At 41.2% G+C, this 15,505-nt stretch overlaps 1 protein-coding gene across 1 annotated transcript; it reads right to left on the bottom strand.

The window, feature by feature from the left end:
* Positions 1 to 168: 168 nt before the first annotated feature.
* LOC139598225 (uncharacterized) lies at positions 169 to 11,134 on the bottom strand. Its single transcript, XM_071444364.1, has 7 exons — positions 10,867 to 11,134; positions 8,300 to 8,467; positions 6,995 to 7,084; positions 5,129 to 5,199; positions 4,210 to 4,373; positions 2,280 to 2,390; positions 169 to 408 (listed from the first exon to the last, which is right to left on the bottom strand). Exons 1-7 carry the CDS (start codon positions 10,944 to 10,946, stop codon positions 313 to 315), a joined length of 780 nt encoding a protein of 259 aa, XP_071300465.1. The 5' UTR covers positions 10,947 to 11,134; the 3' UTR covers positions 169 to 312.
* Positions 11,135 to 15,505: the final 4,371 nt, after the last annotated feature.

Genomic DNA, 15,505 nt, shown 5'->3' with positions numbered 1-15,505 from the left:
CCAGTATAACAGCAAGATATTTGATGTGCCAAACGTTTGGCACACCTGGCTGAAACTGTGCCATATCTGAAACTGTGTTTACCTTTCCTCCCAAAACTGGAAGGAAATTAATCCCCATTGCTGAGTCGTGACAAACTGAACAGGCATTGTGTTCGCTTCTGACAAAAGTGTGTGTCCAACATAAAACCTGCTTAGGAATGTTTTATTTCATCATAGGAAGAAATACACATTTTATCCTGGTGTCTGTTTGCTCAGTTTTGAAAAGGACATCTGTTATCTGGATGTACGTTGCATGTACAGACACTGAAGTACTCAGTCATGAGGGTAGAGTTTTTTCAACCATGGCTGCATAATGTACTTTGATCCATCATATCCACTGAAGTAGGTTTCCATATCAGGGTGATACACCTGAGAAAAAAATATTTCAAGTTAAAGAAGCATTAGAATTGGAAATAAATATAAACTGATACTTAAATTAAGTATTGAAGTTACTACATTGTTTGAAAACTCCTGATGAGTTTTTAATGTACATAGAGGTACTTTCAATGGCATTTTCTGTGTACCATAACTGAATTACTGTCATCAGAATAGCAACTCTCTCCAAGTACTTCACAAATGTTGAACAGATCTCATGAGATGTTACAAGCTAGATTTACACCAGCATCAGTTTTTAAAATCAGCACTGTTTCTTACTGAAGTAGTTCCCACTTGTGTTGCTCTAACTTGTGAACCTCTAACACTTGTTAGAGGTATTTGGTATTTCTTTTAGCTGGATCAGTTATCTAATCCAATGAGGCAGCAAGAACAGTAAAGAAGCGGTGGGGGAGATGGTGAAGACAGACCCAGGTGATGACCTTAGGTCCAATATGAAGATGCAAAACCACCCAGGACAATCCAAGCCTTGTCTTGATGCAGGAAGCCTGCAGTGAGTGGCTCAGAACTGTCAGCTGGGAAAGGGTCATGACAAGTCTAAGCATTTTCTGATCTTTCAACTCTTCAAGAAATTACTGTGCCTATTAGGCTGTACAAAAGGCTGGGTGAGGGCAATCCACAGACCTTTTGAACTTGAGACATGACTCACCATCTATTAATAATTTCAGCTAGACAACTTTGAAATACCTGGTTTTGTGAGCTTGTTACCAATAGTTTCTCCAATAATCTTCATGGAGAATTAACCTGTCACGTGGGCGAATAAAGCAATTTGATACCTTAAAAGCTAATTCCACAAGGTAAATATTTAAGATGAAGTATCTGTTTCTCCTGATGGAATACAAAGGAAACTGAAGGTAGCCAGCTAACTGGCATAGTGGAAGGTGCATTTTTTAGACAGTGTGGGCAGAATCCAGTTTTAAATATTTATGATACTCATCTGGAACAGCATAGTTTCTGCTCCTAAATTCGTGCATGTTGGCATATTCTATATTACAATTGATGGCTAAACCAGAATGGACTGAACTAAGGCTTCTCCCAAGTAAAAGAGGTGATTGTCACACTGTGCTTGAGAGGAGTCCTTTATGTGCAGCAGCACAGTTTTGAGAGAGAGCATGGAGAGTCTTCAGGCTAGTCTGACTTACACAATTCCTTTGGAGGGTTTTCCCAAAAGGCAGAGGAATGTGCCAATTTTAATCTGCTCTGTTTGACTAGACCAAGTGTCTCCTGTTAGGTGAATGGTTCATCTACTTGCTGTTTTTTAAAATACAGACCCTGCCACTGTCCAAAGAGAAGGCATCCACAACAGATAAGGCTTCCCTTGCAAAAAGCCACCTGTATGTGGCATGCATGCCTGAAGGCTGTTTTCTGGCTCAGAGTCTCAGACTAGTCTAAAACTCAGGTGTGCCTTGCATAAGCCAGGAATCAAAAGCTACTTCAACCCTGATACACAAAACAGAATTTTTGGCTCCCGAAGAATTTTGTAGTTAAGAAAGGAGACATTCTTCAGTCTGGGCAGCAGCTGTTTGAAATGGAGATTTTTCAGAGTAGAATTGAGAAACTAACATACTTTACTAGATGCCCAGAAATCACAACAGCCAAATATAATGGAAATCAAGTTGTTAAAACACTTACAAACCTCAGCACTTGGATACTTTAAAGTGGGTACTACCTGAGTTTGGTCATTTTTCGGCTTCAAAAACCCATGCTTGAAAGTACAGCAGTAATTTATCTGCTTTCTCTATTAGTTTTCACTAATTTTGCATCCTAGCTGGTATCTATTAAGCCAAAGGTCAGCCAACTTTTAAACATACAGGGTAACAATCAAGTTGCAACTGAATAAATACTACCTCTAATCCCATAATAACTGTTATCTCTTCCTCAGAAACATAAGCGGTAGATTTGCCAAATCCATTTGCTTTGTTAATTAGAATTCGATAGTGAGGAGTATCTTTTAGATCCTGTAAAAATAGAAAGAAAATAAATAGCCTCAAAGAGAGATGATGACTAAAGATTACATATTATAATCAGTTAACTTTCAGTGGGCTTACAGAACCTAAATCCCCTTGAGATACATGTGTGTATATATGTGTGTGTGTATATACAGCCAGTTCATTTTTATGATTTTACCAGTGTCAGAATTAAATATAAAGCAATCAGAACTGCAACACACGAAGTTCTTGGGATATCTGAAACATTTTTTAAGTTTAATTAACCTTTTTTTTGCACAGACCAGATTTACAATATCCTTGCTTTTTTGTACATAGGCCCAATGGCGATCTGCTACCACCCTTTTTCCTTCACAAGTGACAACTAAACTCCAAGAGAGGAAGAGACAAGTTTAGAACATAGTGCCACCTCCAACAACCATGGTCCCTGGAAAGAGCTAAGGCAACTTCTATATGTATATATACCTGAATCTTCCAACAAAGAAGTGCCTGTGAAAACAAATCCTGGGCCAGGGAATATGGGCCGTGCTGTTTGCTGCTATCCATAAACATTCCTGCCCTAAGTAACCCACAATCTAAACACATAAAAGTGATGGATGAATACAGATGGAGTTTATGAAGCAATCAGTATTGATCAATGAACAGGCAGTGGCCTCTGCTCAGTGATTTCATAAAGATCTGGAAGTCAGAGGAAGGCAAGGAAAACCTGGCTGATGTTTTGAGGGATTTACAAGGACCAAGCTCAGTAAGCTGCAGCTTAAATGTCAGAAGGCATTTTGCAAAGTGCTTATGACATGAGAGGCAAAGGCAATTAAACCTCAAAACCAGCAAAAGATGCTTAAACCCCTTGTCATCGCTCTTGAAATAAAAACAATAAAGATGAACACAAGGCTGGGACAGCAGAACAATGTAAGGGACATAAAAAGAATCAATGCCTGCTAAAAAATTCTTGGGGGTTCAGCTGGTGATAACACTACAGAGAGGAGAAAAGAAAGCAAGGATGCAGGTGTTTTGGAGGCCAAAGATGAGGGACAGTTGGATAAAACTACATCAGGGAAGGAAGCAAAAGCACAAAATGGGACTGAATGTCAGTTCCCAGCTGAACATGAATGTTCTGCTATAGGCAAAGATTTTCATGTTTTCTTCATTTTCAGTTCTCTGACTTAATAATTAGTGTCTTCCTGCCACTTAAGCAGCATGTCAGTGGCATATAGAGTGTGCAGCACTGCATTACCAGATTAGCACTGTCAGCAAAGATTTAGCATTTGATTTTCAAATACAAGGACTTAAGCAAGAGAAATTCAAAGGCTTTAAGAATTCTAACAAAATTTGTTTTTAAATAGATTTACACTCCAAGTAACCAGATCCTCAAAAACATTGCTTTTTCACTGAAACTGATTAAACACAGAGGATTACTTGCATTTCTTAAGTGCAGTGAAAATGCCACCAATTATGGATAACCAGATAAAGGACTTAACAGCTTCTCAATTTTAGTGACATGGCAGGAGAAATCCATTCAGACATCATAGGTTGATGCTGGTAGTTCAAATACAACACTGTGTATAAAAAGTGAGTAGTTTTAATTTGAGATATGTCCACTACAGCCCTGACCAGTGAAGCTTAGCCACTAGTGGTGTAAAAGCCAAGCTATACTGGAACCACAGTGCAGAAGCAGCAAAGGTACCACTCAGCTGCACAGGTGATGCAGAACTCTGGAGCATTTCCCACTAGGATGGCAGGAAGTTGGTCTGTAACAGTGTTTCTGAGGGTATTTTAACCTGAGTTTATTCTGTGTATATATTAATAAAGCAAGAGTTTAGTACATTCAGACCTGTTTCACTGGAGGATATCTGGGTCGTAGTTGTTCTTCTGGAGCGTTAGCTTTTACATCCCATCCGACAATGACTCCTGAGTAGCCAAATCTTCTGTGAATTATTACCTGGCCCACACAGAACTTAATATATTCAGGCTTTGGACTGTGAACATAAGCTGATTCTAATTTAACAAAGAAAGAGACTTAGCAAGGATAAAAGTTTGATCAGTTATATTAAAAATTTTAACAGAAATTATTCTGACTTCTACCTGAAGAGAACTGATAATTAGATTTATAGGGGAATTAAAGAAGAACGAGTGCTTTTTTCCCCCCCCAGAATATTAATTACTATATTTTATGAAGGAACATCCACTAAGAAACTTTTCTATTTGTATGCATTTGATATTACATAGGGATCTTAACAGAGTTTTAGAAAGCATTAACACGTGTATGCATTGACAATTACTTAAGCCTTACATACAATATTTTACCGTGCTTACATGTGGTAACTTATTGTAACATTTTTTGCCAGTTTAGGTCACAGAATTCTTCTATTCAGTCTGATTAGGGACTTTTTTCCAGGAATAAAGTGGTCAACTATTTCTTTTTCCTTCTATGAAATTGATCTAAATCAGTTCATTTGAATCAAGTGAAAGCTGCACCACTGTTTCATAGGTCAATACAAAATACATACACTGATGTGTTCAGTAAAATACCTACATATAGTTACATCATATTGATACTATTACACAACACAGGGAAGAGGCCTTGGGTTTTATGTTTACTGTTTTGTTTACTGAATATTATCAATCATGTTTAGAAAGATGAAAAAAGGAAAAAAGTCTGCCATTTACAAACTAAGTAAAGAAATCCACTATAGAAGCCTTATAGACAGCATCATAAGTAAAATATGAAAGGATTGCAGAAACTTCAATACCTGCAAGATAAGAATGGAGTTTTGCTTCATTGGCACCGCTTTTAGTTTTGTTCTCTCCATAGTACCAATTCCTAAAATGTAAAATTAATAACTCAACATACAAACAAGTTCTTTAGAAGCTGAGTTTTAATAATAATCAGAAGGTTAATTATCCTAAGTGGGATACTGCAAAGCCTTTGATACAAACTTCCCTACAATTTGAAGCCTGCATGAGTTTTACATAAAAACACTTCTAAGGAATACACAAGAAAAAGAAATTTGTTCCAACAGAAAAAAAAAAAAGTATGATCTAATTTCTTTGAATATCTTACTCTACAGTTGCATTAGAATTTTTATATCAGAGGAAATCCACTAATTTTATAGATGTGAACAAACACTGCTCTGCACTCTTCTTACAGTGTGATTCTTCAAAAGACTTCTTTTGTAAAGTCTTTTAAAATTGGTTTTTACTGGTACGGACAAGGTGTCTGGTGATGAGTCCCTGCCTAAGGCTGCAGTAGGTGTAGCTTTTCCTTCTGCACTAGACTGAATTTCATCTGAATGTAAAAGGTGGGCAGTAGGAGACAGACATGTTTAGAAAGGGGAAATGGCTAACATTTTTCATTGCTGTAGTGAAAAAGTGTAAAAAAAACTATGAGAATATGGAACATTTCCTTGTGCTGGCAGTGTAACAGCAGCAGTCTACAAACAGAGGAGTTTGGGTAACATCCTGCATCCATACTAGCCAGCAAACCATTAGTGCCAAAGAACTACAGGTTGTCCTAGTCTCCTTCCTCTTTGATGGTGCCTTTCAGCACCATCACTTCACTACTCCCTTCACTCTGCCTGCAGGAAAATGAGAGCAGGTTCCTGTGCAAACAATGTTTTTTACAAAAGTTTTGGTTTAGCTCAAATGTGTAGAAAGACTTAAGGACGACAAGTTCCTCTTAACAGAAAAAGGAATGGGCAAAGTTAAAACAGCAGCTAATATAGAAGGTCTCAAATGACATTATTTTTAGGATAACCAGTTCTTTATAAAATATTCAGAAGACACAGACACTATACTATATACAAACTATATACAAATAATCCAACTTAATCCAACTATATACAGATAATCAATGGATCATTTGATCTTTGCAGGCTTTATCTTAAGATATGCATGGAGCTTTCCACAAAGTTGAGAAGCAATTTATGGTGAACCTTAGAAGAGCACAGTTTCTGATTCCATTCATAGACCATTCCCTAGGTTTTGCTGGGAGCAAAACTAAGTCGGGATCCTCCACAGTTCAGAGGACTTGACACCATTGATTATTGTACATGGATCTAGAATAAAGGACCTTTAAAGGTCCATACAAAGTAAAACCTTTGGAGTATTTCTACTGTACATGAATTAAATCTCACAAATAAGTCCATCAACAAACCGAAAGAAGTCCATGAAGTCTTCTTAAATTAAAATGGTTTGTATGTATGAATGGATAGAATTTTACTTTTTCTAGACCAATCATTGTTATATGACCAATAATCAAAATTTTGCTACTTCTTAGCCCACAGATTTTCTGTCTGTGATTCCTAATTCAGATTTTGAACTTGAACTACAATATAGAGCATGAGATATCCATCCAATGCTAAAGCATCTGATGTGGCTAATTGTTCTGCCTTCAGAGTCAGATAAATTTTAAGGATAACACGTACAGGATTACTGGCATGAGTTACATTTAGTTTCACATGGAGTTCAGTTTTGATGTTTGTTCAGAAAGTTCCAGATCAGTCTGAAGAAGCAAATGAGAGATATTTCCTCTTTGTCACTTACTTCCCCCACAGCACATTTCCTGCTCAGAGCAGACCATGGCTGAAATCTCCTAGGTGCAGACGGTAACACCCTACCTTGTCTTTGAGAGCCACAGCTTTAAACCATCTGCCCATGCATCCAGACTCAAGTAAGATCTTGTTGAGATGCTCCAAGAGGCAATTATCCTTTAGGAGTAAAAATGGTCATCAGATTGTTTTTAAAACCTTCTCTAGTATTCTTATATAGATTTTTAATATTTAAGCTTTGAAGTTTCACTTCTGTAGCAAAGAGAAAGAAAAGGTCAGTGACCATGAACAATTTCTCCTCAAGATTAATATCAACACTGAAAATTAATATTCTTTCAGTCATCACTTGTACCAGTAAACCATATGTAAATTTTGGAAAATACCATTTTTCATTACAAGATTGCTTTCTTCCTGTACTTGGAACATAGGAATTGTTAAATTACATTCAGATTCTGCAGCTTCGACTGTTATTCGAGAATAGAGACCATGAGATATTTTTTAAATGGTGTACATAATCAAAATACTATTAAAAAAGCCTACAGGTTTTTGCATAAATCTAAATAATAAGTGGTTGACTCATTCCATGAGGCCTGAAAATTATTTCACTCTGGATCTTTATGCATAAGCCAAGCTTAGTTCTCTTTTCATCAGACCAATCTTTTGCTCTTCCTGCTTCATGCACTGGAATTCCACAGATAAACCACACAGCCAGCACACTGCACAGGCCACATGTACAACTGAGTCTCTCTTTGCATGGTTCATTTCAAGATGCCTGTGCTTGCCAATGGACACCACTGTCAAAAATTTGGATCTGATGTAATAATCTCCACTTTTTCTTTGGAGATATGTGTGTGGGATTCTGTCAATACACTGCTTCTTAATTCATAGATAAAATGGCACTCCTTACTTAGCTCTTATCATTGTCCCTGCCTTAAGTAATTTACTGTGAGTGAATTTTGTTGGTTAAGAGTCTGTACTGAGTCATACTGTGCAAAAAAATATTTTATAACGGTAAATGTCAAAAGGTGATGGAAAATCAGAACTAATGTTACTTAATCACTTAATTTTCATCTTTTGAAAGGGACATAACCCTGAGTAACATATATTGGAATGTCCCAAAAAAGAATGAGGTTAAGGCACCCATGCAGATTAATAAGATTTTTATGTGAAGAAATCAACAATTGCTATTTGAATTTTGAAACTAAATACAGTCATATTAAGCCACAAAAATGCCTGAGGTGTGATTTAAATGTTGGTTTTGTATAGGAATAGCCAATCCACCCACACTTCAGCTTTCCAGGACAAAGTGTCATTGGGGATGAGGAAGAGAATTCTCTTACAAATAACTGCAGTAGGGAAGGGGAGTCTTACAACCTTTCTGTTATTTGGGTGCGCTCGGCAGAGTCCGTTCCATACCACTGAGATATGAAATACTGTGCAGGAAGAGCAAAGAGCAGCATGGAAATCTGCAGAGCTGCAGCTGCATTGATGTGAGGCATTCCAACAGGAAGTTTTGTCAAAGATACTTCACTGCTCCCTACTCTGAAAAGAGGAAGAGAAAAATTTTAAAAAGAGATAAAATAAGTAGCTGTGAGCTTTGCTAGATGTGTTGAACTTAAAAGTTTCCTTCAGGTTGCTTTGCTGGTTCACAACATTATGTGCAATCTGTACTCAGGCATTTTGGCTACAGCTGGAGCACACTTAATTTAGGCCACTTTAACTCCATTAAATTTCATGGTACTTACAGAAGCTAATAGAAGACTAAAGTACACAAGACAGCAAAAACATGCTTTTAAGATTTATACAGGCATCTCTTTTGTCTGTAAACAGAGGGAGGGAAAAAAGAAAAGAGGAACTGGGAATTTGTATGGTTGTCCAATTTGCAGTAAAAAGCTGCTGTCCGTGAACCAAATTATTTGTGCTGCTTTGTCATCTGATGGAGTGCATTAAACATGTCTGGCATACCAGATTGATGGCCTCAAAAATAATCTGTTTGCATTCAGTGATAATTGCACATCTGACAGAACTAAGGGGTTTTTCTTTCAGGCTGAAGGCACTTAGAGCACTGTACCAGGTTGATAATGTGCCACAGTTCCACCACTGGATTAGAAAAGGATTTGACATCACCTCTCATTCTCATAAGCACCTGAAACATACCAGTGCATATTCATGGCTCTTCCCTCCTTCCCTAGACCATCAAGATATTCACCTTCACTTGAGGACTGTCTTTACATCTGTGAGGCTTTTTCAAATCAGAACTAAGACATGCTGGAATTTGAGACTTGTGTCTTTCATGCAGGTGTTGTCAGAGTACCCGGTTTACTGCAGCATTCACCCGCTCTCTGTTCTCCAGGAGCAGCTGGTGCAGCTCCTGCTATCTCCTGGAGTGGAATACTCAGCCCACAAGCAAAAGCAATTCACTACAGTTGTGTCCGAGTTGCTTCTAGATCCTGCTGTCCTAATTTATATAATATGCAAAATAATTTGGGTTACTGTAATATACACAGCACATATGCACATGGGAAGGTAGATTCATGAAAACTGCCCAACAAAAGCAGTCAAGATCACAAAGAGGAGGTTCAAAGAATATTGTAAGGAATATGGAAACGTCTTAGTGTGTGATGAAGCCTTACTACAAACTGTATTTTTAACTTCTGCATCATCTGCTTTGGAGCCACCAGTAAAGAGAAAAACATTTCCTAATCACCTTTTAGACGTTATCAGTAGCTGTAGAGTATTTGTTTAGCCTTGCGTGTTGTGGGGGGAGGAAGAGTCACAGTTCAGCCAAATAGCCATGAGCACCCTGGGGGACTGGACAGGAGCCGGGGGTCGCCGCCGCACTGCCCCCTGCACTTACACAGTAGGGCAGTACAACTTCTGCCGCCGCGCATCTTCCTCCTGTCTCTGAAATCGGCATTTTGAGCAGCCGCATTCCCCAGACAGAAAGGATGCGGTGGCACACAGCGAGTTAGCCCGAATCAAAACATTTTTGTGCATATTTGGAAGCACCCGAACGCCCGCAAGAAGCGCGCTGTGCCTGCAGCCCCCGAGCGGGGACCGAGCCGCAGCAGCCCCGAGACGGCAGCGCCCGGAGGGAGCCGCAGCCCCCCTGCTCCTGTCCCGGCTCCCGGTGAGCCCCCCTGCTCCTGTCCCGGCTCCCGGTGAGCCCCCCTGCTCCTGTCCCGGCTCCCGGTGAGCCCCCCCCTGCTCCTGTCCCGGCTCCCGGTGAGCCCCCCCTGCTCCTGTCCCGGCTCCCGGTGAGCCCTCATGCTCCTGTCCCGGCTCCCGGGGTGAGCCCCCCTGCTCCTGTCCCGGCTCCTGGTGAGCCCCCCCTGCTCCTGCCCCGACTCCCGGTGAGCCCCCCTGCTCCTGTCCCGGCTCCCGGTGAGCCCCCCCTGCTCCTGTCCCGGCTCCCGGTGAGCCCTTATGCTCCTGTCCCGGCTCCCGGTGAGCCCTCATGCTCCTGTCCCGGCTCCTGGTGAGCCCCCCGGCTCCTGGTGAGCCCCCCTGCTCCTGTCCCGGCTCCCGGTGAGTTCCCCTGCTCCTGTCCCGGCTCCCGAGGTGAGCCCCCCCTGCTCCTGTCCCGGCTCCCGGTGAGCGCCGCTCCCGGCCCCTCACCCGGCACGGCTCGGCCCGGCCCGGCCGCGAGCCCCAAGCAGGTGGGGCCGAGCAACAACGCCCTAAAGGAGCCCGGAGAGGCGAGCGCCGAGCCCAAACCGGGGCCGGGCTCTCAGCCGGGTTGGGAGGTTGCCCCCTGCTCTCGGCTTTCCCTCGCACAAAAAGCTTTCAGGGCAGAAGGATTTCTTAATCTCAAAACGCAACAAACACCCCCGTGGACTTTACACCCCAACAGTTTTAAAGAGATTAAAATAAAGAAATGAAAAGTTCTAAGTTATTTATTCGGACTAACTTAAAGAAAGTAACATTTTCAACTTCCTTACCTAGGTATTTTTTTCTGTGAATGTGGATGAACAAGTGGCTTGAACCGGTATGAACAGAAGTCCGGTGGTAGTTCTCTCATGTGATGTTTATGCAAAATATGTTGTAACCCTGTAACCCATCCTCATGCCGTGCCTCTCTCTACGCTGTTGGTACTTCAGAGAGCTCCTGGTGCGGCCCCTGGCCCAGCATTGTCACGGCTGGATGCCGGCACAGCTGAAGCAGGAGCGTCCTCGGTGGTTTCCGTAGCACACGTGTCAGCAACAGAAACTCCGGGGCTGCCTCTGCTGGGCTGCTGCAGGGGGGTCAGACCCGGCCAGGAGCCCCATCTGTGTCACGGATTGCTGTGCTGTAAATTCAACTGCAACCAGATTCACTGATGGCACCCAAATCAGAGTGGGAGCTCCAAATCAGTTTGGAGCTGATGGCACCAAAACAGAGGAGGCAGACTCAAACTGCAACTGTTCCAGAGAGATCAGAGCAATGGGAACATTATAGACAAGAAGAGAAATTCATCAGTGGCAAACGTTGAGCCTTACCAAGAGAAAGGAAATGCTCTAGCCATCACTTCTCACTGAGCACAGCTCTCCAAAGGGCAAGACTCTGAAAAAAACCAAAAATGTTACCAAGCCATACCTTGTGAACATGTGGGAGCTAAGGGCCCAGGCCTAGGATGAAATTTTGTTGATGGATTTAAACCTGTGCAACATGGCAGGAATTCCCAATTGAAAACTCACATGAATACTAGCCTACACTAGAAATACAAATTCTACCTAAGAAAAATAGTTTTTTAATCATAGAATCATAGATGGTTTGAGTTGGAAGGGACCTTTTCAAGGGCACCTAATCCACCCCTCCTGCAATAAGCAGAGACATCTTCAGCTAGATCACGTTGTTCAGAGCACCCTATTTGCCTCACAGAGCCCACCCCGAGGAGAACAGACTCATTTGGGACATTGTGGCTGTGTTTGCATCATCAGTCCCAGGCTGCAGTAAATTCTGGGACCTACCAGCTCCCTTGAGCAAAACCTCAGGAGCCATGCAAACACCTGATCCTACCTCAGGGCAGCTGAAGGTCTTAGTGTGACTCAAGCAACTTATTACTACCCAAACATTAAGACATCTTCTTAACACAAAGTAGATCAAATTGCAAGATGCTTCTTTCACAAAACAGCTTTCTGCCCATGTGCTTGAGCAGAGATCTTCAGTGCAAGAGCCAGAAAGAAACCAGCCCTGTGTGTTCTGTCATGACGCAGAGGTGGGCAAAGAGGCCAAAGCCAGAGGAAAATTACAACTTCGTAAATTAGCATGCAAGAAAAAAGAAACAATCTTGACCATAACACAATTTCAGATGATCTGCCCTTTCTTAAGACAATGCTTGTGTGAATTTTTTAGTAATTTTTCCTAAACAACCACTGATTTCCCTTGTAAACTTTATTGATCAGAAGAGTTTAACATTGGCACACATTTTACAGCCTCAAACATTTTACAAGCATCAAACAGCATAAATGTTTTGAGTTCCAGATATTTAATCTTTCCCCATGTACTTGTGCATGCAGACTAATTGCTGTCAATGAAGGACAACAACAGTACAGACTGCACATTTACCCAGCTCCTCATGTTGAGATTTCAGCTGGGTAAAAATGGGCAGTGTATTAAGAGGCAATCATTAATTAAGGACTTCTAAGTAGCTCTTTTTTTAAAGTTTTTGACAGCTGTATTCCAATTCTTAGCAGTTCATGGAAGTTTACTCCATCTTCTTTAAGAGTTAAGAGAATTCAAGTTTTGAATAAGGTGCTCAAATTACAGAAGAATAACCCTACTAGATTTCTCTGCTACAGAATACAAATACAGTAATTCTTTCTAATATTTTAATCAGATTCTAACCAGGTTTGTATTTTAAGTTCTGTCTTTATTGTTTTGAATATCCTTGTTCAAAGTCAGATTCCAAGATCTGAGACAAAACACAAATTAACAGCTGAGGTACTGCAGAAATTTGATGCTGAATGAGTTGGTTACCTGCCTCTTGCTTCCTCCTTCTTGGGTTTTTTTTTTTTTGGGTTTTTTGGGGGGGGGTTGGGTTTTTTTTGTTTGTTTGTTTTGGGGTTTTTTGTTTGTTTGTTTGTGGGGTTTTTTTGTTATTTATGTATCTAGCTAAAGTAAAATGAGAGGCCAACAGACCAAGTTTAGGTAAAATCTTTCCATTTCAGAGACAAGAAAAGGAAGCATGAAGGAAGTTTGAATGGCTGTTACCAGAGTAGGAACATAATTCCCAAATTCTCTACCCTGTCATCCCTTCAGCACTCACACAGATTTCAAAGTATAAGAGAAGATTCATAAATTCTCACTACAGCCCTTTCATAAAGTAAATTAAGCCTCTTGCAAAGATTTCTTAGCACAATGTTTCTCTGAGCTAGAAAAACAATCAGACGTTTTGGGCTTTGAGTTCACTGTTAACAGTAGTAAAAGCCACAAAAATTATATTTTGCATCATAATTTGTTGTACAGTAATTCAACTTTATGCTATTTAAATTCCAGTCACATTGTCCATTGCTTGCTGGCACTTGCTTTATTTTCACATTTGCTTCAACTAGCAACATTGATTAATTTTTAAATGCATTACACTTTGCTCATTTATCTTTGGAAAAAGTGACAAACATTTTTTGCAAAGCTCATATTGATGGCTAGAGCAGTGAACACCAGCTTTGGCACAAAAACTTTTCACTTTGAAAGCAAAATGGTGAACTTGAACGGCCACACAATTTCCTTCATTTAATGAGCATTAATGGTCTGTCCTGGTTAGAGGGGTGGAGTTAGCAGTGTGGGTGTGGCCAAGTTGTTTTTCTGTATCACACACGGCACTCGCCGGGACCTGGGCTCAGCAGGAAAAGCCAGGCACCCTTACTGGAAGTTGGCCACTTTTGCCTCTCCTGCTTTAGCAGGAGGGTGACAGCAAAGGACCTGGGGACTCCATCCTGGGATGCTTTTCTGGGACATGGCTGTGGCATGGCTCCCCTGCAGGGCCCTGCAGGGACAGTGATCAGGGACAGCATGAAGCCAGCATCCCAATGGGACCCTCCTCTCCTGCCCTGGTGTACAGGAGCATTGGAAGCAACAGCAAATGCACAGAACTGAGCCTGGCAGAGCAACCCCTACTCAGATGACTCAGCTTCCAGGGAGGGTTGTCTATCACTGTTTTCCATTATTTTGGGCTGGGAAATGTTAGCCATGGGAGCAACCCCACCACACTGCCTTTTTTTCCTGACTATCATGTGGGCAGCATGCAGGAATGATCATCCTATTGCCTTGGTCTGGAAAAACCACATGGACACAACCACAGGGAATGTTCACCACCACCTTTGTTCTTGTTATTCCTGGTGGTGAATACCTTTCTGTGGGTATAAAACATCTTCTCTTTTTGTATTGTACTGTGAGTGTCTTATTCCATCATTTCCTGTTTCAGTAAGTTGTTATCTCTCCCCATAGTCCCTCCCTTACTGGAAGGGGCAGGGGCTGGGGTGTGGCTTGTTTGGAGGTTAATTTCCCGCTGGTGTTAAAATCAGCACATGCCCCAACAACATTGTCAGGTACCAACATCTCACAACATCTGTTAATACTAAGCAAAGTCTTGATTTCTACACAAAATGAAAGAACTACAGTAGGTTTCCAAAATATACCTGTCACAGAAATGGCAACAGGGATACAATTGTATTTTAAGGATTCTGTACAGTTACACAGAAAAATATTTTTAGATATTTTCAAAACAAAGGAAATGTTAGTAAGACTATTCTCAGTAACCAAACTAAAACCCTAGATCTGGAGTGGCTGATGCTTGGATGAGCACACCACTGTTACTGTTGTGCTGTAATACTGGAAATGTACATTCCACAGAACTACCAGCTCCAGGACATAACAGCAGCACCAAAGTGTGTCATATTTTCAGTATTCTTAAATTATTTTTTCCAAGTAGAATGCGCCAATGAGCAAAACTCACATGCTCGGGACAGAGATTTTTCCTCAGTTGTTAAAACAAGTCTTGCTTTTGCCAGACTTCACATGGAGTCTGGAAAGTCACAGGGAACTCAATTCATTCCACATTCCTGTCCCCCAGAGGCACACATACCTGCATCTGAGTGAGGCTCTCTTCCATCACTTCCTTGGGTTTTCAGGTAAGGAACGTAAGGAAAAGATCATCTGATAAAGCAAATAACATGAAATTAAACAGAATCCACAATTCTTTTTTCTTTCATCTATTGAACAGAAAAATGTAGATATAAACAAACTAACCCTGCAGTTTAGTGAAAACACATCCTATGTTGACTTTTCCTTGCATTGCCCACTCAGGGCAGCTAGGCTGCAGACCAGTAATCTGCAGGAGGGAGGCAGGGGATCCTCTCTGCTTAAGTGTTTCTAGTGTCTTCTAGAGCTGTTGGGAGCAGGGATTTCCATGGATGGGACATAGCTCTGGTACAAACAGTTGTCACCTGAACAGGGAAGGCTTCCTGGAGGGTTAGAGGCAGTGCCCTGGTGCACACATGGAAGTGAGCTAAGAGGACTCAACGAGGTGTCTCCAGTGACAGATGCTACTGCCTTTATATTGCCTCTTGAACTGCAGGGTCTAGTGAAAACCCTTACCAAACA

Source organism: Agelaius tricolor, unplaced genomic scaffold (genome assembly GCF_023055355.1).
Source record: "Agelaius tricolor isolate 1412-34295 unplaced genomic scaffold, bAgeTri1.0.p SCAF_1, whole genome shotgun sequence".
In the NCBI taxonomy this organism is placed as follows: Eukaryota; Metazoa; Chordata; class Aves; order Passeriformes; family Icteridae; genus Agelaius; species Agelaius tricolor.
This window is presented reverse-complemented; position numbering and strand designations above follow the sequence as displayed.

Excerpts from the sequence above, each read along its gene's own strand:
- LOC139598225 (XM_071444364.1), bottom strand. The coding sequence starts at position 10,946 with ATGAGAGAACTACCACCGGACTTCTGTTCATACCGGTTCAAGCCACTT. Across the intron at positions 8,468-10,866 it reads TCACAGAAAAAAATACCTAG|AGTAGGGAGCAGTGAAGTAT; the intron begins GTAAGGAAGTTG and ends TCCTCTTTTCAG. Across the intron at positions 7,085-8,299 it reads CGCACCCAAATAACAGAAAG|GATAATTGCCTCTTGGAGCA; the intron begins GTTGTAAGACTC and ends TTACTCCTAAAG.